The sequence below is a fragment of the Tursiops truncatus genome, chromosome 12 (genome assembly GCF_011762595.2).
Source record: "Tursiops truncatus isolate mTurTru1 chromosome 12, mTurTru1.mat.Y, whole genome shotgun sequence".
Classification (NCBI taxonomy): domain Eukaryota; kingdom Metazoa; phylum Chordata; class Mammalia; order Artiodactyla; family Delphinidae; genus Tursiops; species Tursiops truncatus.
In genome coordinates this window covers 7,865,464-7,889,056 of record NC_047045.1, presented here as the reverse complement: position 1 = coordinate 7,889,056, position 23,593 = coordinate 7,865,464, and the positions used below count along the sequence as shown (strand labels likewise).

At 38.8% G+C, this 23,593-nt stretch overlaps 1 protein-coding gene across 21 annotated transcripts in view; it reads right to left on the bottom strand.

Annotated features, from left to right (window-relative positions):
• Positions 1-23,593, bottom strand: part of FAM135A (family with sequence similarity 135 member A) — a 123,392-nt gene that overhangs the window by 52,171 nt on the left and 47,628 nt on the right. For 19 of the 21 annotated variants that reach the window (XR_012324683.1, XR_012324686.1, XR_012324682.1 and 16 more), the window contains 6 exons: positions 12,381-12,520; positions 12,197-12,267; positions 10,596-10,769; positions 7,688-7,814; positions 6,927-7,080; positions 2,917-2,994 (listed from right to left, as the gene is read on the bottom strand). Coding sequence is in view for 15 of the 21 variants with exons in the window: in XM_073789337.1 (XP_073645438.1) it covers positions 2,917-2,994; positions 6,927-7,080; positions 7,688-7,814; positions 10,596-10,769; positions 12,197-12,267; positions 12,381-12,520 (744 nt within the window). In the remaining 6 variants the exon portion in view is untranslated. Of the gene's footprint in view, positions 1-2,916; positions 2,995-6,926; positions 7,081-7,687; positions 7,815-10,595; positions 10,770-12,196; positions 12,268-12,380; positions 12,521-23,593 lie in introns of those variants that run through there. The other 2 variants (XM_019929268.2, XM_019929270.2) reach the window with 2 other exon arrangements.

Below are 23,593 nucleotides of genomic sequence, written 5' to 3'. Positions count from 1 at the left end.
AATGGTAATATTTACAAAGGAGTACAGAAACTAACAGAATAGAAGACTTATTAGTTACTTTTTGCAGGGAATACATTTCGCTAAAGCCTGAAATATCATGTTTAGATATACTCAGTTTTTCTTCAGAAATCAAACTAAAATGAGTTCTCCTAAGAGAACTCTAACAGCATAGCGTCAGCACACAACATTCCATAATCGTGTGGCTCTAAGGGAGTTTAACTGATCATTCTCACACAAAAGCAAGAATACATTCTGTGACACCCTTGAATTCATTCATCAGCTCACTGTCTCGTAAGGTATACTGAATGTTTACTAGTTGATAAAAAGAATGATAAACATTTAAATTTGATAAAATAAGCAGTTACACTGATGTGCTGAACACAACCAAGCTATGATGGGAACAACAAACACTCTGTTGGTAACTAAAACCAGGAGGACACACAAATGTTTTGGAATTCACCAAATATATAAATAACCCACTGATAACTAAAGAAATCTGCTGAGATTTCAAAAATCATTTCACAGTCAGGTAAATCAGTGGCTTCTAATGTTAGGTTTTCCAAAAAAAAAAGAAAAAATCTGGCAGACCCTGTATTAAAATCATAACTTCCATATGCCAACATCATCACATGTTTTCACATCACTCATGATGTTTTCCTTTGATAGAAGAAAATCAGCAAAATTGGTCTTAGTAGGTTACATATCCTACCTATGAATTTTTAAAAAATGAAAATAAACTTTTTAGAGTTCTGATACACTTTTCTCATCTTTACATACAAGAGCCTAAGTGCAGAAACTGGTCCATTTGCATTATGGCTCGTGAGAGCTACTTCAATGCAAACACCTTCAGGGATGCTTAAATGCTAAACTTAACTTCAGAACCTTTGAGATGAAATGATTTCAACATCATTTAGGATTTTAACTGAGTTTAATTAATTTTTCCTTTAAAAATGCCTATATATCTATTTATACAACTGTATAGAAACGTATACAGGTTATTTTCTTACAAGTTTTCTTTTCGGCAGCGCCATGCGGTGTGATCTCAGTTCCCCAACCAGGGACTGAACCCAGGCCGTGGCAGCGAAAGCCTGGAATCCTAACCACTAGGCCACCAGGGAGCTCCCTACACACTTTGTTTTACCTTGGCTCCTCCTGCTAATTGAAGGTGGCAGCTTAGAACACATCCTTCCATATTTTCAAATATATACATATATGAGATCTGGAGTCACTGCTTTCCAAAAATGGGTGTATTTTACAAACGTGCTGCGATTTGCTTTTTTTCTCTCAGCACTACTCCATGTAAATGGGATATGCAGCCCTAAAGCACTTTTTTCAAATGGCTGCATAATATCCCTTGGTGTGGGTACCTCAAAGTCCATTCTTTGCTGAATGATGGGCTGAATGATGGGCATATCTTTGTTTTCAGTGTTTTGCCACTAAGAATACTGTGATCAATGTGCGTGCACATATACCGTTACATACGAGTACTCCTTTCCGTGCTACAGATGAACAAAAATGGAGTTGCTAAGTCGAAAGGTAAATGTATCTTAAATTTATCTTCTAAATCTATCCACCCTCTCATCTCCTCATTCATTCAACAGATATTCATAGCATAGTTCAGATAATACCAATACATTGCTAGGAGTTAAGGATGAACGATATCTCAAAAAAAGTGTTATTAACGAACTTCACTATGTTTTAGTTTCGAATCAAGTCTTTTCCCACTCAACCAAATACTGGGCCCTTCTTTATATAGGCCTTATTATATGAGCAGCGTTTTTAAAAATTATTTAGCATGCTTACATCTAAACTGATAGGCTGACAATACAATAGTTAATGAGAAGTATATTTTTATTGCTAAAAAGACCACTAAAACATGTCATAAATGACCGTTTCACACCATGAATTCTTCAATTTTATAGTTAAGTTACTTAATGAGAATATAAAATTATATTCTAAAATAATGATCATAAATAAATCTTCAACCTTTCTTTTTTCCTTCCTGATAACAAGATAAGTTTCTCACTTCACAGTTTTAGTGAAAACTGAAACAATTTAAGTATTTCTGGGCTAGTTTTCATTTGAGAAATGTGGAGAAAGATTTTGGCTCCTTAATTTCCTTTTGTCCATACTTCCGAAAACTGAGAAACAAATGCTGTGATTTAATTTTATTTTTTATTTCTACAGCTTTTAGTAACTTTTAAAAAATGTAATAGTGATGGTCTATTCAACACCAAGTAAAAACTTTCAGTATACTTATGGAAAGATAATAAATTAAGTACTATTGCTATTCAAGAACAAAAGTCTATAACATATAGGGAAATATATCAATAAAATAATGAGATCGCAATATTTCCTTTCAAATGTGTAACATATCTGGATAGTGGCGACTTGATATTACTGTATTTTGCTTTTTAAACTTAGAACAATAAAAAATAAATACAAATTGACTCAAAAAACAAAGCCAGATACTAAAGATGCTTCTCTCTTTACTTCTGTAATGCATGAAATTAGCTTCAGTTTTTAAACCACATTTTATTAACCTTAGCCCTATCCAAAGACAAACTGACTTTGAACAAATTTAAGGCATTACCATTAAACCAACAAATTCTGGCAATGAACATGGTTTCCAAAAAGTGCTCTTTGTAGGAACTCTAAAATGAATATGTTAAAAGCCAAAGAAATCTTTGCATTTAACATTTCCAGTTTTAAATAAAAACTTCAATATTAAAATTAATTACAAATTAACCAAAGCTTATCTACAAACCAAATTGATTCTAATAGTAAGTTCTTACATAAGGGTGGTAGGAACATACAATATTAAGAAATACATATTTATGAAATTTGACACTAATTTAAAGCAAAGTTTCCTGCTAATTAAAAGGGATTATTTACTTAACCTATTTGTAAACGTACCTAGACAGGTGTCTTTCTGGGTTGGTGGCTGTTTTCTTCTGAGAAGGCGCTCATAAAGGACCTGCATGTTGGCCTTGGCTAGTTATAAGGATTGCACACAGCACTAGTTACTATACTCCTTTTACAATAAGATTTATTAGAATTTTCCAATTTGTTATTAATAGTTTTAGTATTGATGTGATAGTGCAGTTAGATTAGAACACTAAAGCAAAATCTTTCAGTTAGTTAATTAGCTTATTAGAATTACAAATGATGTACATTCACGTTTATGTTACTTTGTTCTTTTCTCTATTTAAGTGTATGTGCCACTCAACATTTCATAATCCAATATTATTTTTATGTTTTAGTTTCTTAAACTCAGAACTTTAGAGTTGGCAGGGGTCTCAGAGATCAGCGAGGTCAACCCCCTGCCTTTACAAGTGTAGAGACCGGGGCCCCAAAAGGTTACAAGACTTGGTAAAGCCTAGATTCCAGAATCCCTGACACCCATTTTCAGTAAGGGTTCCTTGCACCAAACCAATATTTAACTGTATGTCATCAAAAAAATGTACATCATTCATCTACGAGAAAAGAAAAAGACACAAGCAGAACAGAATTCAAGGCATTATTTTTAAAAAGGGAATAGAGTTTAGATACACTCCTCACACACCATGGTGGAATTTAAGACTTTTAAATATATACATATTTGAAAACTCAAGAAAAGTGCTAAATAGTAGAAGGAAATAGAATACATCCTCTAATCAAGAACTACTTTACAAACTTACTAAAACTGGTGAATATAATGATGTTTAGTCAACAGCGTTTTACAGAAATATTATCTAGTGCCTACAATCTAATTTTGCTAGGATAAAAATAAACAATGTTAATAGTTCAGAATATGCAATAGTTTTTTTTGAATAGTTAATAATATTTTTAGATGTTTTCCTAGAATATGCATTCAAGAATAAACTAAAATTCACAATAAATAGAAAATATAAATAATGAAAAGTTTAAGAATAACACAAAGTATCACTGATAAATATTTACTGAAGATGAATCTTGAATTTAAAAATCCCTAGGAAACTACTATAAAGTATGTGCTGATGTTTATGTACTTTTCAATTATCAACAAAAACTGTATTGTGCTATTTCATTCATTCATCCATTCAACAAACATATTTTGAGTAAACACCATGTGTAAGGTACTAATAATTTTATTCTGCCACTATTATTTACTTATTTGAAACTGAAGTCTAGGGGTTTGCTTTAGAATTTTATTTTCTGATAAAATATTTTAAGCAAATAATTTGGAATAAAATTGATATTCATTTAGTAACTGACTCCTGAAATTAAACATAAGGGCTCTTTTAATTATGATATTTTCTACATTATATTCATAAGCCCAAAGTAAAACATATATGCCATAAAAGCCATCCTTACTCCAAAGTTAAAAATCTTATAAATAAATGAATTATCATACTGAAGTTAGATAAATTAGTGCTAATACTGTCTAAGCTATTTGAAATAAATCTTTGCCTTTGAAAAGAGATGCTTGTTTCCTTTAAACATTATTTCCTTTTGTACAGAAATATTTTTTTATAAGTTAAAATGTGGTTCAAGTGTTTTTCCATTCGGAAACATTACACGTTAAAACTCTGAAAATTCCGTGCACGCAGCATGGACAGGCCCACCTCAGACAGGGCTCTCTGTACTAACCCACAAGAACCCCACCCAGCTGTGGGAGTCTCTCCTGTCTCTCTCAGTGCTGAACTGACTCCTTATTAAGGGAAAGGGGATGTCAAAGCTCTTCAAAGACCTAGAAGAGGCCTGCTCTTTCCTCAGCACTTTGCTCAGCCCGAAGGAATTCCTCCGTTAACCAGTTTTCCTTGTGGAGCTTCCTCACGCCTTCTGCTTTCTGGATGCCCTCCTCTTCCCTTCCTGATGCATTCAGCACATCTGGACCCCTTCAATCCTCCTGCCCTTAGAATGGAAACCAGTTTGCATAAACAGTCCCAGTTACTTACAGGTAGTAAGTGACAGCAATGGTGCACACATGCACATGCAGTGCTGAGCACTACACGATGATGCTCCACGAATTCAACATCCAAACTACTAACAGATTCTCCTATAGAAATGCCATTCCACGTGGTTTCTGTGTCATACCACTACTTTTCAGTAACATGGTATCGCCCTTCATTAACATTATGGTTTAATAGTTTTGTGGTCTGACCATTAAACCTAAGTTAACCAAAATGTATCATATAATTCTCCTAAGAAAATGTGTTTGAATCCCAAAGAACCAAATTAAAAAATACATGAAGCATAATTTTTCCATTAATTGAGGATTAGTGATAGCTTAAATTAGCTCTATTCTACAAACAATTCTTTCATTTTCAAAAAAGAACATTTTTAGAAGTTTACATTTGAGGCAGTGGTCTCTTAAAGGATTTTCCTAAGGGAAATAGAAGATTCTAAGTACATGAAACAGCAAGGAAAAAGAATATTCCAGAGAATAGTAATCAAAAGGTTTCCGTACTACCATTTTTGACTTGAGGAAGAATACATGAGCAAGAAAGAACAAACATTTTCCTACTGCTTGTAAAACTGGGGGATACATTGAGATCCTTGAATTAAACATTCTAAATAGTCAACTGAATGATATCTGTTTCTAGTCAAGTCAGGAAAAGTGTGCACTCAACTGACTGATAATGAAATTAATCCAACCCGTGGGAGCATCTGCTGACAGGCAGCCAGCCTGTTCTCACAGCTGAACTTCAGTGAGGTACAGATCACTTTCTTACAATTCTTTTGTATCTCAAGACAGGCAGTTATAAAAACGGGCTAATTAGTCTCAAACCCAAGAATTATTTTCAGTAACTATTTTTGATAGTGCATCAATATTGTTAAAAGACAGATCCTTGAGGAACAAAGAAATAAGAACAGTGATTAATTTCAGTAAAATTTAAAAAGTAATTTCTGATTTATTCAAGTATGTAATGATGAAAATAATTTATTCTAAAGAGAATTAAAATGTGCTTTTTATGATGAGCTATTAGCTGATATTTGAAAGTAAAAGCTTATAAAACTTTCATAAAATGTCTGAATAAAAACATTTTTGCAAATCTCAATAATTTATCTTCTGTGAAGTGATATATGTATTTTGCAAACTACAAGTGGTATACAAAATCAAGGCAATATGATTTTTCATTGTGTATTACAATATACATGCAGATATTAATGTCAGACAAAAACCAAAGACTAGTGTTTTAAAATTATTTGAAAAATTTTCAGAATATTAAAACTGAGTAATGTTATTATTTTCTGAAATGAAATAAAAGAAATAAGATCTGAGATCACTTAAAACCAAACATATGGGGCTTCCCTGGTGGCGCAGTGGTTGAGGGTCCGCCTGCCGATTCAGGGGACGCGGGTTTGTGCCCCGGTCCGGGAGGATCCCACATGCCGCGGAGCGGCTGGGTCCGTGAGCCATGGGCCGCTGAGCCTGTGCTCCGCAACGGGAGAGGCCACAGCAGTGACAGGTCCACGTACCGCAAAACAAAACAAAACAAAACAAAAAAAACACCAAACATATTTAAAAACAAAGGTCCCAAGTACCTACAATCTGCTTAGACTGTTAAATATTTGGAAGTATGGATTTAATTTATGTTACCTAATCTATCTAATCTCTCTTCCCTATCTAATAATTCTATGGATAATTACATTTGTTTTCTAGTAAGCTTTCTGCTTGTATTCTAAGAGAAGTAGTAATATTGACATACTGTTCAAAAAAATCTACCAAAAGACTCATTTCAAACTTAGCACCAAGAAATTATTTCTCAATATCATACAGTTTTTTTTAATTTCAGAAAGTAATTATCAAAGATTGAAAAAGATAAAGTTGAGAGAGAAGCAAAAGTGAAGCACATAAACTTGGTTTTAGTACAGAAACTATGGCCAAGCTGATAACTAGCAATATGAGAATGAAGAGAGTGCCTTGAACTAAAGCAGAGGTCTGGCTACTTTCAACATACCCAGTTCTAGTTTCTGACAAGAGGGAAGCTCTTCCGTTACCGTAATGAAGTAGCTGTGCAGCCCCTTGAAGGCCAGCAGGAGGGTGGCACAGAGGGTGTAATGGAAACGGTAGGCGTGACGCAGGAAGGAGTCTGCAATGACGAAGCTGAAGCCCTAAACAAGGAGTCGATTTGGGACACACTGTTAGTAACCAAGAGTCTAAAAATAGCACCCTTGAAGCTTAGAAAAATAAAGGACTTACAAATCACAGTTAATTCTAAAACGGATAAGAAATGTAGCAATATCTTAGGGAGTTGTTCTCATTCATACAAGTAATTTAAACACAGGAAACTTCGACTGAGTGGTACTCCACTTTTGTAGTCTGAGCCCCCTTTTCTTTCAGGGGAGTAATGGCTGTATTCATACTGCTGGGTCTCAACTCTGGGTCTCAACTCTGGCAGTGACTCTTTACAAGCACCTTTGCAAAAATGATTCTACCAGTTGTGTGAAGGGAGCAGGGGGAGAGAGTAAGTAATAAAAAAGACCCCGGCTGTCAAAGGTCTCTATCCATTAAGTCTTGTAAAATCTTGAGGTATCAGGTTCGTTTTCAAAAAAACAACTGGAACCAACCAATTTGTTAAGATCATATTTAATTAGATCTGTAAGTTGTTGATCTCAAATAATGAACAAAAGAATGATCACATTCACAAACATAACAGTTAAAACAAATTTCATTCAAAGTAAGAGAGAAAAGAGGATTTATAAACATATCAGTTCTTACGTCTGGTGATAACTGTTTTGTGTAGTTAATACCAAAGACCACACTTTCAAGAGTAGGAATCACAGAATCTTTGTTTTGTGCTGGTGCATTTCTGTTTAACCAAGTAGTCTTCACAGGGCGAGGAAAGCTGGAGGAACAAGCATCACATTATTATTGTCATAAGAGTCTATTTATAGTGTTAAGTTAAATGTTTACAAAAGAAAGTCTTAGAGGGGCAGAATAAAAAGCAAGGGATTTGCAAGGCTATGATTTCTAAACTCTTCTTAAAGTAACTTTACAATTTTTCCTTTAAGAATTTGAGATAAAGTACTGGCTAACTATAAGAAGGCCAAAGCACTTGACTGGTTGGCAGTTTGGCAAAAGGGAAAAGACAGGAAAGTAAATCAAATGTACCATAAGCAGAGAGCAGCCTTCATTTGCAAAATGAATTTGCTTTGCAAAAATGAAATATCTAGATCCTAGCAACGAGGGTGTTGCAAGTCATTGGTAAATACCACTTGCTATGAAGTGTTTCTTAAAATTGAGCCTTAAAAAAAAAAAATTGAGCCGAAGAAGCTATATTGAAAAAAATCAAGTATAAGAAACAAGTTATACAAAAAACAAGCAAAGAAAAATCCTAACCATTAACTCATTGATTTAATGTCTATAGTTGGGTTGATCATAGAAATTGTTTTATATAAATATAACATTTAGGGACTTCCCTGGTGGCGCAGTGGTTAAGAATTTGCCTGCCAATGCAGGGGACACGGGTACGAGCCCTGGTCCGGGAAGATCGCACATGCCGCAGAGCAACTAAGCCCGTGTGCCACAACTACTGAGCCTGCGCTCTAGAGCCCGTGAGCCACAACTACTCAGCCCACGCATCACAACTACTGAAGAAATTAAAATAATAATAATAACGTTTAAATATGTAATACTGTAAGCTAAAAATTTTTTCAACTAGTTTAGAGGACTAAAAAGTCCAGCTATAACAAAACTCCAGGAAAAACCCTGCATTTATAGATGCATAAATAGTGAGGAACACTACCGTTAACAGGACCCTTCTACCAGCGTACCACCAGCAAAAAGCCTTCCTTCCCCTTGCCTTGCTTTCCTTCCCGACCCTCTCCTTTACAGGCAAAGAAGGGCACAGCTCTAGCAGCGAGAGAGGGGACATCAGAGCCCAGGGCAGTGACGGAAAGAGCAGCAACCCCAGTTGTCACAGGCACCTCAGTCTCTTCTCCCATCGCCAACCAGAGCCAACAGCTAGTCCTCTTGGCTTCTGATTCTGAGCCAAAAATGTCCTCTCCTTGCAGTGAACGGTCTCTAGGAGATGAGCCGCCTCTCCCCACCAGTCTGTGCAAGAGCTGCAGTACCGCAGGAGGAATCGCACTGAGTCACCAGGATGAGCTCTCCGTACTCAGCGATTAGAGAGCAGCAGTGATAACCCGAGCTAACCGCTAGGGACTGTTTGCGCATTTCTTCCGAAAAGAAATGAAGCCATTGTTATAAAGAAAAAGGAATGCTTGAAATAGCTTCGTTAGGGATTCTTACTGAAATTACAAAACTAAGAAACTCGGAAAAATACTGGAATGTATTTTATAAACAGATTAAAAACTTTTAGCATTAAAACCTAACAGGCTATTCATATAAAAGTAATATTGTATATACTACTTATTCGAAAGTTATACTTCTAAAAAACATACTTTCCTGTCAAAGAATTTTCATTGAGTTATCATGCTGTTAAAAATTAATTTATTTAATCAACATCTAAAATTGTTTTGAGTAAGTTTATAATAAAATTATATATAATCATAGGAACACTTTCCTGTGTACAAAAGTTATAGCAACTGAGAACAAGCTCTCAAAGGTCTAACAGGAAAGACAAAAATGGCAAAACAACTAGCTCCAGATCTTACTACAGAATAAGGAAGGCAAAGCAGGCCATCAAGAGAAAGAGACTTCTTCCTGGCCCCATGCTCTAAAGACATCACGGGACAACACAGGGGAAATGCGGCTCACAATTTTTACAGCAACGTAAAGACATGCAACAGGCTGTTACTTGGGGGAAATATGTTACATTGTCTTGGTTTTCTATAAATTCTGAAGTAGGTAATTCTACAAAATCACCTACTTAGTTTTTTGATAAGTCAGTTTAACATTATAACCCTTAAGCATCATCCCTAACATCAGTTGCTGGAATAAAATTTGCATCAGAAATTGTAAAGTAGTTCAGAAGTCAAGTCAATTTGGAGCCTTTTCACATAAGTTACTGATTTAAAAGTGTCTATCTGTTACCCATGCCACAAGGATGATGTCTTATTGTAAGAACTAAAGAGCTTGAACTGTATTCTTACATTAATGAAAGACAACCCATCTCCCCATGGAAGAGAGCAGAAAAAATAATTATCCCAATGAATTTATTATGATCCAGAATATCATGTACCTTTAGGCTAACATGACATAGTTTAAAACTGCTTACTTAGTAAAGATCCATAAAATTGGTTAATAACTTAGAAAACAAGAATTACTGTATAGATTTAAGAAGATAAATTAGTCTAGAGAAAAGACACAAAAACTATGAAAAAATGAATACACTTTCCCAGAGAATGAATAGTTACAGTCAGCATTGCATAAAAACAGAGGTGCAGACTAAACAATGCTGTATGGTTATTTCCATATTGCATTACTTTTCTTGGTCAGTTTATTTGACAAAGAATGCTCCATATTTTTGTAATAAAAAAGTCATCAATCTAATGTTCCCATGCTCTTATATTTTATTAATACTTTAGTATAAAAATGAAAGTGTTTATTAAGTAAGTGTGACTTTAGAAATTCCTATTTCAGTTACCTTTATCAAAGTATATGTTTTCATTATAAAAGTAAAAGATACTATGTAATTAAGGAGCGGGAAAGTGGTTACATTTACCTTATTAGTGGCTGGTGTAGTGCAACCAACGACGCATGGACTGTCACAGACACGACAGAAAGGTGGAAGTAATCAAACATGACATTGACATGGTGATGGAGGCCTCTTTGGAGGCTAAAGTGCAGCTTCAGTGTTCGGCTGCTTATTAGCTGCAAGGCGTTCAGATCATCTGCCCTATAAAAAGCAACATATTTGCTTATTAGTACGAAAATTTAGTAAAGGCAAACATTTTGTAGCATAAACTATCAAAACCTTTAATTACTTAATTATTTTTTAAAAACAGAATGAGAATAATTTTTAAAGCATCACATTTGCATTAGACAGTAATATGAAATCTAACAGTAAGAAAATAACCAGATCTTCTAGTTTTCTAACTATACTTACAGTTTCCATGTTAATGGACTGTTTTTCACTAATGCCCCTATAAAACGAGTCCTTTTTGATACTTTACGAAATACTCTCATCTTAAAATTTTACTCCATAGGGAATACTGTTTATAATAAAGTTGCAGTACAGTGTAGGTCAAATCCTATTGTGCTAAATCCCAAAAGGTGCTTAAAATTGTTTTTATGGTACAAAATTTTGTTATTAAGTATTGCTCAAAAATAAGCAGGTATCAATAATTGGTATATATTTTATTACAGATATTTAATCTGTCATTAGATTTACACATACAAAAATTGAAACAATGCCATGAAAATATGTCCAAATATATATCTATTTTTAACCAATATGTACATTATAATTACCTACAGCTAATTAACTATTTACTCATTTCAGCTTACTCCACTTATAGAATTGACTTCTTTTAAAAAAGAACATCTCAAGGAATTCCCTGCAATAAACAAGTATTACAGAGGAGCAGTAGCCACCACGTAAAAAATTCTTATTCCTCCATGGTAGTAAAGATGACATCTCACAAGCAGACCTTTGAGAAATGTAACTGCTTAGACATTTATCCCACATGTAGTCTGAATTTATATACAATTTTCAAGAAGTATTTCTACAGGTACATTTGAAATGAAAAACAACCCCACGAAAGTAAAATAGTAAAATGGATCTCTGATTCTTGTTTTAAATGAATACAAGCACAGTTTGTCCCTAAAATGTATGACTGTATGTCCGGATGTGTGGACAAGTTCAGGGTAGCCAGTCCTAAAACTTCATGGACTCTGGAAACAACTGTTAAGTCTAAGAGTCATCAGTCTTGATAACTCTCTGAATATCAAGAGAGTCCCACCTGAAGGTGGCATCACTCATGCCACCAAGAAAGATAAGCCAGTGATGCAGTGGAATAGAGCTCGGTTGTGTTTAAATGCCTCAAGGCAGTGGTATTGTATCAACTGTGCAATTTCTAGAGTCTAGGAAATTGTTTCATGTTTCTTCAAGTCGTCTGACTTTGCTACCTGGAGCTCATGGAAACAGCATGGGCACAAAAAAGTAGGCCTAACCATTCCCATGAGACTCTCCCAGAAGGGAGAAGGAGTCCAAAATAAAGAAGGGGGTAGGCTGGGTTCTAAGAAGAAAATGGGGACTCTAATACAGATAGATAACAGTCATGAGTAACTTACGATTTTTAACTGTTTGATTAGCCTACTTACGAATAATCTCCATCTGTGAAGTGCAGATCCAAGGATAACAGAAAATTCATTTCCTCAAGGGTTTCTTCAATCTGAAGAGAAATTATACTATGAGCTGCCTTTTGAATATTTTATAGAAAGTTAGAAATATGCCTTGAGGCTTTACAAAAAATATTTATCTAAATGTATATGAAGAAATGTTTACCTTTTTTTCATCCAACAACATTTTAACTTTGAAGATCATGACATCGTTTAAAACAACTTCCTCATTTTTATATAGAATTTGAAATGTTTTACTGCAAATCAGAGAATCATGAACTGAAGCTGGAAAGGCTAAAGTCATACCTAAAACAGATAAGATATGTAACTGACAGGTAAAAGGAAAAATACAATTATATTTTTACTTTACCATACATTTGATTATATTACTCCAATGCCATGATTTTATATAGCAGTATTAGAACATTTCTGAAAGTTTATTAATTACTATGATAAAAAATGAATAAATATGGCTTCCCTGGTGGTGCAGGGGTTAAGAATCTGCCTGCCAATGCAGGAGACACAGGTTTGAGCCCTGGTCTGGGAAGATCCCACATGCCGCGGAGCAACTAAGCCCGTGTGCCACAACTACTGAGCCTGTGCTCTAGAGTCCGCGAGGCACAACTACTGAGCCTGTGTGCCACAACTACTGAAGCCTGAGCGCCTAGAGCCCATGCTCCATAACAAGAGAAGCCACCGCAGTGAGAAGCCCGCGCACCGCAACGAAGAGCAGCCTCCGCTCGCTGCAATGAGAGAAAAGCCCGCACACAGCAACGAAGACCCAATGCAGCCAAAAGTAAATAAGCAAATAAATTTAAAAAATATTTGTTTAAAAAAATGAGTAAATAAGTACCTTATAACCATTACAGAACTCTTATACAACTTAATCTGAGAAGGTAAATGAGAAATCTCAAGGTAGATATTTTAAGACTGAACAGTTGATCTGTATACCACAGAAGAAAGCAATTTAGTTTTCCATAGCTGCCTAGTGAAGAATCTGGTTGGCTTTTGTCCTGCTTCCTGGGAAGTAAACTAAACTCTAAACTCTTGGAATAAAGAATTTGGTTGGTTTTTGTCCCTAATTCCTGAGAGTTAGCCTCTAAATCCTTAGAATTTCCCAATGACAGGAGTGTCTCTGTTATTCATGGTGGCCCAGACAGTTTACGGTAAGGAGATGACTCAGGACGGGGGCTGGCCACACCAGTGAGACCAACCATGTGATTGGAAATTTGGGGTTTTGAGCCACATGCTGTAAGCCCAACCTTCAGGGCAGGGAAGGGGGCTGGAGACTGAGCCATGTGGGTGATGATTCAATCAACCACATCTATGTAATGAAACACCAATAAAAACTCTGGACACTGAGGCTTGGGGTGGCTTCTCTGGTTGGTGATACTCTCTACATTGTAATACATAGATTTTTCTGGGTGGGTAATGCATCCTGACCCCTTGGGGGGATGACAATGGACTTCACAAATCTGGGACCCTCCCAGACCTGGCGCTGTGCACCTGTTCTTTTGGATGGCTCTGATTTGTATCCCTTTGCTATAACAAAACTTTAATAATAAGCAGAGTGCTTTCCTAAGTTCTGTGAGTTGTTCTCGTGAATTACTGAACCTGAGCGGGTAATTAGTAACTCCCAGTTTGTAGCCATGTGATCAGAAGCAAGGGTAGCCTATGGATCCTCAAGTTGCAGCTGGGATCTGAGGTGAGAGCAGTATCACGGAAAACTGTGTCCTTTACCTGCAAAGTGTGGTCCACCTCTGGGCTGTTGGGTGTCAGGTCATCCCAACAGCCCACTTGCTGTCTTATTACTCAATCCTCCAGAAATAACATGATGGGAAAGAACCTGGAGATGTTTAATCTAGAGACTATGCACAGTGGGCATCTCCGTGGGCAGGGAGCCCAGAGTGAGATACCAGAGTCCACCTGGAGTAAGGTGGGTGTCCCTGCTGGGGTGGCCTGAGGTCTGAGCCTGTGCAGGTGCTGAGGGAAATCCAGGTAGAACAAGGTACTGGGAGCCCAAGCAAGATGAGGGGGCAACTGCATGGGAGGGGACCTAAGACTGTGGGGGAGGAGGGGGTCCTGGCAGAGGGGCAGCCTGGTACAGGGTGCCAGAGTCCCAAAAGGAGGAGAGAAACTTCTCTCGGGGGGTGAAGGTGGGTGTGGGCAGAAGCCCGATACACTGCAATGGAGCCCAAGTGAGGGGAGGAGAATATCCCTGCAGGAGGAGCTCCTGGAAGGAGGGCTGAGCAAGTCCGGGTGGGGTGAGGAGGGTGTCACACAGGGACGTGGGCTGCAGGAGGTGCTGAGGCCCGAGAGGTGGGCGGATGCATCGTGAGGGAGGGAGGCACTGACAGGAGCTGGTTATGGAAGGGGCTGATCAAGTGAGAAAACACACCAAGGGTCAGGAGAGCCAGGTGCCCTACTGAGACCTTTCAGGGAAAGAAGGTCCACAGATGGAAAGGAGATAAAACGAATCCTGCGGTTTTGGACTAAACTGGACTAAAAGTAGAAATACTCATGTGAACTCGTGGTTTTTACTACATGTTTAGATAAGGAAAAACAGGTGTAAAAACAGATGTAAATACATTTACATGAATACATGTAAATGTATTCGTGTATGGGTAAATATATACGTATATACATGTACTCACGAGCTCTGTCCACTCACAGGGCCTGAGAACACAGCCCCCAGTACTGGTTTCTAATACAATTCTCCACGAAGAAGAACCAAGGCTTTGCAGAAATGGTTGACTCCAGAGCTGGGGCACACACAGGACAAGATCCATCTGGACCATCTTTTCATACCAGAAAGCAAGTAAGTGCTAGGAGAATGAGGGGTCACATCAAAAGGGCAGAGAAGCCAGCTTGAAGAGGTTTCCCTGGTCACAGCGGGGATAAACTGAGCGTCAAAGTAAATGATGACAGAAATGGATTAACATGCACTGAATAATAGAGAAATTCATAAATCCACACTGATATAAATACATACATACACACCAGAAGTTTGAAGGGAAAAAGAGTGACTTTACAGTGAAGTCTGACAGAGACTTAAATGATGCAAGTTAACATCACATTAATGGGACACACAGAAGTCATGTGTCACCTAGTGAGATACATGAGATGAGCACAGCACTGCTCCTGAGATAGTCCTGTCTGTCACACACCATGAGGAAATCACAGACCAATGAGAACTGACGGACATTCTACAAATTATCGGGGTTCCAGTCTTCAAAGGCGTTACGGTCATGAGACTCAAGGACAGACCGAGGAACTATTGCAGAACGAAGGGGACTGAAGAGGCATAGCACTTATTACAAGGCATGATTCTGAACTGGATCATTTGCTGCAAAGGACTTTATGGGGAAAACTAGCAAAACTTCAGTGGGTCTGAGGATAAAGTGGCAGTAATGTATCAATGTTAGCTTTGTAATTTGATGATTTCATTGGGTTATGTAGGACAATACTCTTGTTTGGAGGAAATACCCACTAAAGTGTTTGGGGATAATGGAGCATCGTGTTGGCAAATTACTCTTAAACAGTCCAGGAAGAAAGTTCTTTGTATCGTACTTACAACTTTTCCCTTCATGCATATATGAAGGGAAATCAAGTATCAGAAACTTAACTTCTGTAACTTACAGAGAAGAGGAAGAAATTTTTCTCAATGGAAAGTAAATTTTTTAACGTGCCCAGGTAATGCAAAGTCAGAATCTGCCACCTCAGAGAGCACCGGTGAGGCTCCAGCTCTTCCGCATTCCTCCTCCCGCCCGGCCTGCAGCTCCTGCGCTGCCCGCCAGTGCTTGCAGACAGCCTCTGTGTCTCCTCTCTATGGCCACCTCCACTGCCTCTGAATGCCACGTTGCCACACAGCACCACTTGGCACTCTGCTCCTGTCTGCAGTCCCTACAGAGCCCTGGAAGCCCTTACTTCTTGAAGGCTGTATCTCTTAACTCAAGGTTAACTTCCTCCCGAACGACTGCAGCCATCACTGTGGGTGAGAAACCTCCCCGATGTCTTCCTTCCCGACCCTCAGGGCTCTCGCCTTGCAGCCCTCCTGGCTCCCACTCCTGCCTCGAACCCTGGACCTTTACGTGGCCAACGACCGCGATCCCTGTGTAACTTAAATTCCAATCGACACCCCCTCACACACCCGTCTTTCTCTCCAGCCCACTCCCTCTAAGGCCACCAGCTCAACAACCCTCTGACCCCACGGGATGCTACTCCTCTTCATCGTCCCCTGCTTCCCCTCAAGTGCCCACTTCCCTCCTGACCCACCTTAACCTCCACGGTTCACATTGTCACTCACCCTTGCACACGTCCTGTTAAGGACACACATACTACTCTTGCTCTGTCATCTTTGCCCGCAGAAATCTCAACCTTTGTAAACCTAACTCTCTGCTTAACCCACACTTGTATGCACGAGGTGAATGGAGCTGGGAAGAACACACAGCTCTTCTGACGGACCGGACTTCAAATCCACGATCACTAAGCTTGAACAGGCCTTCAGTGCTGCCGAGCAATCACACTGGGTTTTCTGAATCCATTCCCTCCCCACATTCCTAGATCACTGTTTCATAGGATATTTTCTCGGCTCAAACCTAGCCTTCAGCCTCAACTGAGCAGTTTGGCTCTTATTTCAAAAGAAGATAAACATAACCAGGTTACTTGGCTCCTTGGACGTCTCACTCTCCTGGCTTTGCCCCCATCAAACAGGCCACGCCCTTGTAATCATTTTCTTTGCTGTGTTTTTCTTATTCAAGAAGAAGCATAGCATAGTGGGGGTTTTTGTTTTTAAATTTATTTTCTTTATTTTTGGCTACATTGGGTCTTTGTTGCTGCACATGGGCTTTCTCTAGTTGTGGCGAGCGGGGGCTACTCTTCGTTCTGGTGTGCAGGCTTCTCTTTGTGGTGGCTTCTCTTGTTGTGGAGCATGGGCTCTAGGCACACGGACTTCAGTAGTTGGGGCACATGGGCTTAGCAGTTGTGGCTCGTGGGCTCTAGGCGCATGGGCTTCAGTAGTTGTGGAGCACAGGCTTAGTTACTCCATGGCATGTGGGATCTTCCCGGACCAGGGCTCGAACCCATGTCCCCTGCATTGGCAGGTGGATTCTTAACCACTGAGCCACCAGGGAAGCCCAGCATAATGGTTAAGGACAGATTCTGGCTGAAATTCAGGCTCTGCCACTTATTAGCCCGAATTCAATCTTTTTGTGTTTTTTTTTAAACAGGGTCACAGATTGATTTATTTATTTTTGTCTGCATTGCGTCTTCGTTGCTGCGTGCGGGCTTTCTCTAGTTGCAGCAAGCGGGGGCTACTCTTCGCTGTGGTGTGCATGCTTCTCATTGCGGTGGCTTCTCTTGTTGCAGAGCACGAGCTTTAGGTGCGTGGGCTTCAGTAGTTGTGGTGCATGGGCTCAGTAGTTGTGGCTTGCAGGCTCTAGAGCGCAGGCTCAGTAGTTGTGGCACATGGGCTTAGTTGCTCTGCGGCATGTGGGATCTTCCTGGACCAGGGCTCGAACCCGTGTCCCCTGCATTGGCAGGCAGATTCTTAACCACTGTGCCACCAGGGAAACCCCCAAATTCAATCTTCATTAATCTTTCTGTTTTCTATGCCCCACGTCCAGTCCTTAGCAAATCCCGTTAGCTCTACCTACAAACTACGCATATCCAGTATTTACTGACTGAGAGTGATAGAAATGCTCTAACAGAAACAAAGAACACTGCAGTTAGGAGTTCCCAAAACAGGATTCTAAACCACATGATAAGAAATTGTACACAAAACAAATTATCCTAAATTGCTTTGCAATGACAATAATTAACCTGCTGTGAGAGTCACCTATGCCCTCAATTAACATCAATATTTAAAGCTTTTAAAAAGATGTACCAATGACTTAAAGAAAATAAACTTATCAAGTTTTATTCTCAAACCAGAAGCCAAGGGCAAAAGCTGTGCAAGTTCCTCCAGTCGTTCATCCACCCATCCAGTCAACAAATATTTACTGAATAGCTATGACAACAGCTGTATTATAACAGATAGTCTATAAATAGGCACATAATAGACACTTTCTAGGTGTTAGAGATAAAGAGTAAAATTAAAGAGATAAAAATCTCTGACCTTTTGGAGCTTACATACCAGTGGGAAGGGTGATAGAGAATAAAGACAGTAAATAAGAAAAATGATACAGTACGTCTGAAGGTAGTAAGTGCTATGCAGAAAGATAAAGAGAGGAAAGAGGGTGAGAAGGATAGCGGTTTTAAACAGAAAAGTCAGGCAATGCTTCATTGAGAAGGGGATCTCTCAGCAAGGACCAGAACCCCACATCCTCTCCCTGCTACAGGCCTCCTTCACCTGAGGAGTCTGGAGGTTTGTTCCCCAGAGATGACAGAACAGAGGTCCTCTGAACGGGAAGTCACCTGGCAAAGCTGAGAGCACGAAGGTATAAGCAGAGGCGTTCTGAACCCTGAACGCCGAGGTGCACAGAGCTCTTCCTCTACTGGGTTCCCAGAATGCTGGCAGTTAAAGGAGTCTTACTCTCCAGGAAGGAAACAGGCTAGAGTCTTCCCTGGCATTTCAAGAACTGTAAAGAGCGTAAGATCTAACCCTATTTGCAAGCCAGTAAGCTAGCTGGCCACAGGGTCATGGATGCTGGCAAGAGACACGAGACTCTGGGGTCAGAGTTTCAAGTTCACCTCGGTTGCCCTTGTTCTCACTCCCCCAAGTCACACGGGGTGACACAGGTGGATACCACGCACGCATAGGGTTTGGGTCACAGTTGAAGAACTCTAAGCTTAGGAAACCTTGATCTTTTTTAAGGAGGTATAAGAAAACCTGTCTAACCTTTGAACTGGAGGGAGACGGTATCTCTGTCATACTGGACAGTAAACAAATCCACCTTCTGCTCCAGACAGAGACACTACCTACACCTCCCAAAGCTCTTCACTACAGCAACATCCTTAAAAAGATGGTCTGGAACAAAAACCTCTCAGTGTCCTTGCTCACTAGATGTACGGAAACTGAGAAACCATGGAGAGCTACTTTCAACAACATGTAGCGTAAAATCTCAGCTTCTTCACAGTTCTTGACACGGGGAATCTGACCAGGCCAAAATGTCTATAATAGATCTGTTATGTAAATCTATTTTATTAGATAAGATCTCAGATACCAACTTCACAGATTCCTAGCAATCAGCTCACCAACATCACCCTAATGTGACACTCGAAGACACAAGTCCCATGTGTGCCCTCTGAACGTCCAATCAGCCTCCTTTCAGTCACGTGCAGATAACTGACAACTATCAGACACCTGAAGAAAGCTTCTAACATGCAAGTTAGAAACCAAAACAGAGAAAAAGCAACTTGTAGAGAGAAATAAAACTTAAAAATCTATCAGTATTGTTCTTAAAGAAAAAAAATCGCATTCATGAAATAAGAAAATGTTGCTATAACTGGGGGTGGGGGTGGGGGAAGAATGGATTGGGAGTTTGCAATTAGCAGATGCAAACTAGTATATATAGGATAGATAAACAACAAGGTCCTACTGTATAGCACAGGGAGCTATATTCAATATCCTGTGATAAACCATAATGGAAAAGAACATAAAAAGAATGTATGTATGTGTATAGCTGAGTCACTTTGCTGTACAGCAGAAATTAACACATTCTAAATCAACTATACTTCAATACAATCAATGGTTAAAAAGGAAAATGTTGCTATAACAAAGGAACAGTCATAGAACAAAAGAGCACTTGAATTTTAAAAGAAAAAATGGAATGAGACGGAGTGAGGAAAAGGAGGGGAGAGAGGAAGGAGAAAGAGAGATAGACAAAAAAAAGAGATAAAGAAAAGCAAAAAGCTCAAAAAGGCAGTTACGGCTGAAGAAGTAACCTAATAAATACAACAAAGAGGAATAAATGGAAAAAAAGGAGAGGAAAAAAACTAAAAATTAAGAGAACCAGTGAAGATGATCCACCATCTAAATGACAGAAGTTCCATAAAGAACGAACAGAGAAGACAAATGGGAGAAAATGATTAACAAACTAAGAAAATTTCCCAGAACTGAAGTACATCTGCTTCCAGAGGAAAAGGGCCCAATGAGTACTGAGAGACCAGAGGTACATCATCGTGTGCCATTAGGGCAGCCAAAACAAAGAGAAGATTCTACAAGATTCTTGAAAGGGGAAAAGGATCACATATAAAGAACTAGCAACCAGAAAAGCTTTGAAACTCTCAACAGCAAGGCTGCAACCCAAAAGCCAATGGAGCAATATTCTCAAAATTCTGAAGGAAAGAGTTCCAACCTAGAATTCCATACTTAGCTAAACAAGTGTAAGAGCAGAATAAAGACATTTTTAGACACTAAAGGTTTCAGAGATATTTATTTCCTACACCATTTTCCCCAACAAGATAATAGAGAATAGGCTCCACCAAAATGAGAGAGTAAACCAAGAGACAAAATAGGTGTTAGGAAACAAGATCCAATGCACAAGGAAGGTACAGGGAATCCCTAGGAAGACAGGAAGGAAGGTTCCAAAGAGGTCCTCTGTCTTAGATACAGAGGTGACTGACCAAGATTGGATCAGTGTGCTCAACCCACAGCGACACTGAGGTCTATCATCTGAAAGACCTGTGCTGCCATGGGGCCATTTTTTAACCTAAGGACAGATTAAAAGCTTGGCCAGATTCCTTTCAGCACTTGATTTGCTTGAGGGTGCACTAAGAACGTTTCTGCCCTATAGCCTAGATCATATGAGGGCAGTCTTTTCCCCTCATAGAGGTTTTCTGCTTTGCCCTACTCCTAAGAGTTGAAGGAAGGAAAACTGAACGGTAAGTGTAGATGTAAACCAGCCTATTCCACACATTGGCTATCTAATACTCCACCATGCCGTGACCTTGGCAGGAGCCCTGGATGTGTGAGTTCACACAATACTCCATCACACTACGACCTTGGCGGGAGCCCTGGATGTGTGAGTTCACACAATACTCCATCACACTACGACCTTGGCGGGAGCCCTGGGTGTGTGAGTTCACACAATACTCCATCACACTATGACCCTGGCAGGAGCCCTGGATGTGTGAACTCACAAAATATTCCATCACACTATGGCTTGGAAGTGTGGATTCACACAAGTCACTCCTGACCTTGCCCATTAACTCCCCTAAGGGATCCTGAAACGTTTCAGTGCACAGAAGCACACCATAACCCAGGGACTGCTCAGCTTTCTCATGGCAGCAGCTTTCCCCCACAGCTGAACTTGTGCTTGCTACTCAGTTTTTCCAAACTCAACCAGACACGTCCTTGGCATATACTCATAGGTAATGAAACTATAAGCAAAACTAAAGAATGATTAATACAAAAGTCAGGAGGATTACACAGGGCGCTTTTATGGTACTAATAATATTCTGTTTCTTAAATGAAGGGTTGGTACCTGGGAGTTTATTTTATCACTTAATAAAATAATGTTTTACATTATCTTCAAAAATGTCTGATACATTTCACAATAAAATTTTAAATGCTTATTGCATTACCTATGTCATGCATTGTTCTAAGCTAAGTAGACCAGACCAAACCAAAACAAACCAAAAAACCACCTTCCCTGCCCTCATCTAATTCTGTAAATTCCATCTGCACTAAGTGTGACAGAGAAGGACAGAGTGCTGTAGCATCTCATAAGATGAGGGTGAACTACGTCTGCAGAGTCAGGAAAGGCTTTGGTGACAATACAGCATTTGAGTTGAAATACCATGAAAAAGTTAATCAAAAGAAGACGGAAGGGAGGAGAATTTCAGGAGGAAGGAGCAGAAACTTCTTGTTAGCAACTGCGAACAGCTATAAAATAGGAAATCGACAGTAACACAATAATAGTGGGGGACGTTAACACCTCACTTACACCAATGGACAGATCAACCAAAATGAAAATAAATAAGGAAACAGAAGCCTTAAATGACACAATAGACCAGATAGATTGAATTGACATTTATAGGACATTCCATCCAAAAACAGCAGATTACACTTTCTTCTCAAGTGCGCACGGAACATTCTCCAGGATAGATCACACCTTGGGTCACAAATCAAACCTCAGTAAATTTAAGAAAATTGAAATCATATCAAGCATCTTTTCTGACCACAACGCTATGAGATTAGAAATGAATTACAGGGAAAAAACGTAAAAAACACAAACACATGGAGGCTAAACAATACGTTACTAAATAACCAAGTCATCACTGCAGAAATCAAAGAGGAAATCAAAAAATGCCTAGAGACAAATGACAATGAAAACACGACGATCCAAAACCTATGGAATGCAGCAAAAGCAGTTCTAAGAAGGAAGATTATAGCTATACCTCAAGAAACAAGAAAAATCTCAAATAAACAATCTAACCTTACACCTAAAGGAACTAGAGAAAGAAGAACAAACAAAACCCAAAATTAGCAGAAGGAAAGAAATCATAAAGATCAGAGCAGAAATAAATGAAATAGAAACAAAGAAGACAATAGCAAAGATCAATAAAACTAAAAGCTGGCTCTTTGAGAAGATAAACAAAATTGATAAACCATCAGCCAGACGCATCAAGAAAAAGAGAGAGAAGACTCAAATCAATAAAATTAGAAACGAAAAAGGAGAAGTTACAACAGACACCACAGAAATACAAAGCATCCTAAGAGACTACTATAAGCAACTCTATGCCAATAAAATGGACAACCTGGAAGAAATGGACAAATTCTTAGAAAGGTATAAACTTCCAAGACTGAACCAGCAAGGAATAGAAAATATGAACAGACCAATCACAAGTAATGAAATTGAAACTGTGATTAAAAATCTTCCAACAAAGTCCAGGACCAGATGGCTTCACAGGTGAATTCTGTCAAACATTTAGAGAAGAGCAGACACCCATCCTTCTCAAACTCTTCCATACAACTGGGGAGGAAGGAACACTCCCAACTCATTCTATGAGGCCACCATCACCCTGATACCAAAACCAGACAAAGATACTACAATAAAAGAAAATTACAGACCAATATCACTGATGAATACAGATGCAAAAATCCTCAACAAAATACTAGCAAACAGAATCCAACAACACATTAAAAGGATCATACACCATGATCAACTGGGATTTATCCCAGGGATGCAAGGATTCTTTAGTATACGCAAATCAATCAATGTGATACACCATATTAACAAACTGAAGAATAAAAACCATATGATCATCTCAATAGATGCAGAAAAAGCTTTTGACAAAAGTCAACACCCATTTATGATAAAAACTGTACAGAAAGTGGGCATAGAGGGAACCTACCTCAACATAATAAAGGCCATATATAACAAACCCACAGCAAATATAGTTCTCAATGGTGAAAAACTGAAAGCATTTTCTCTA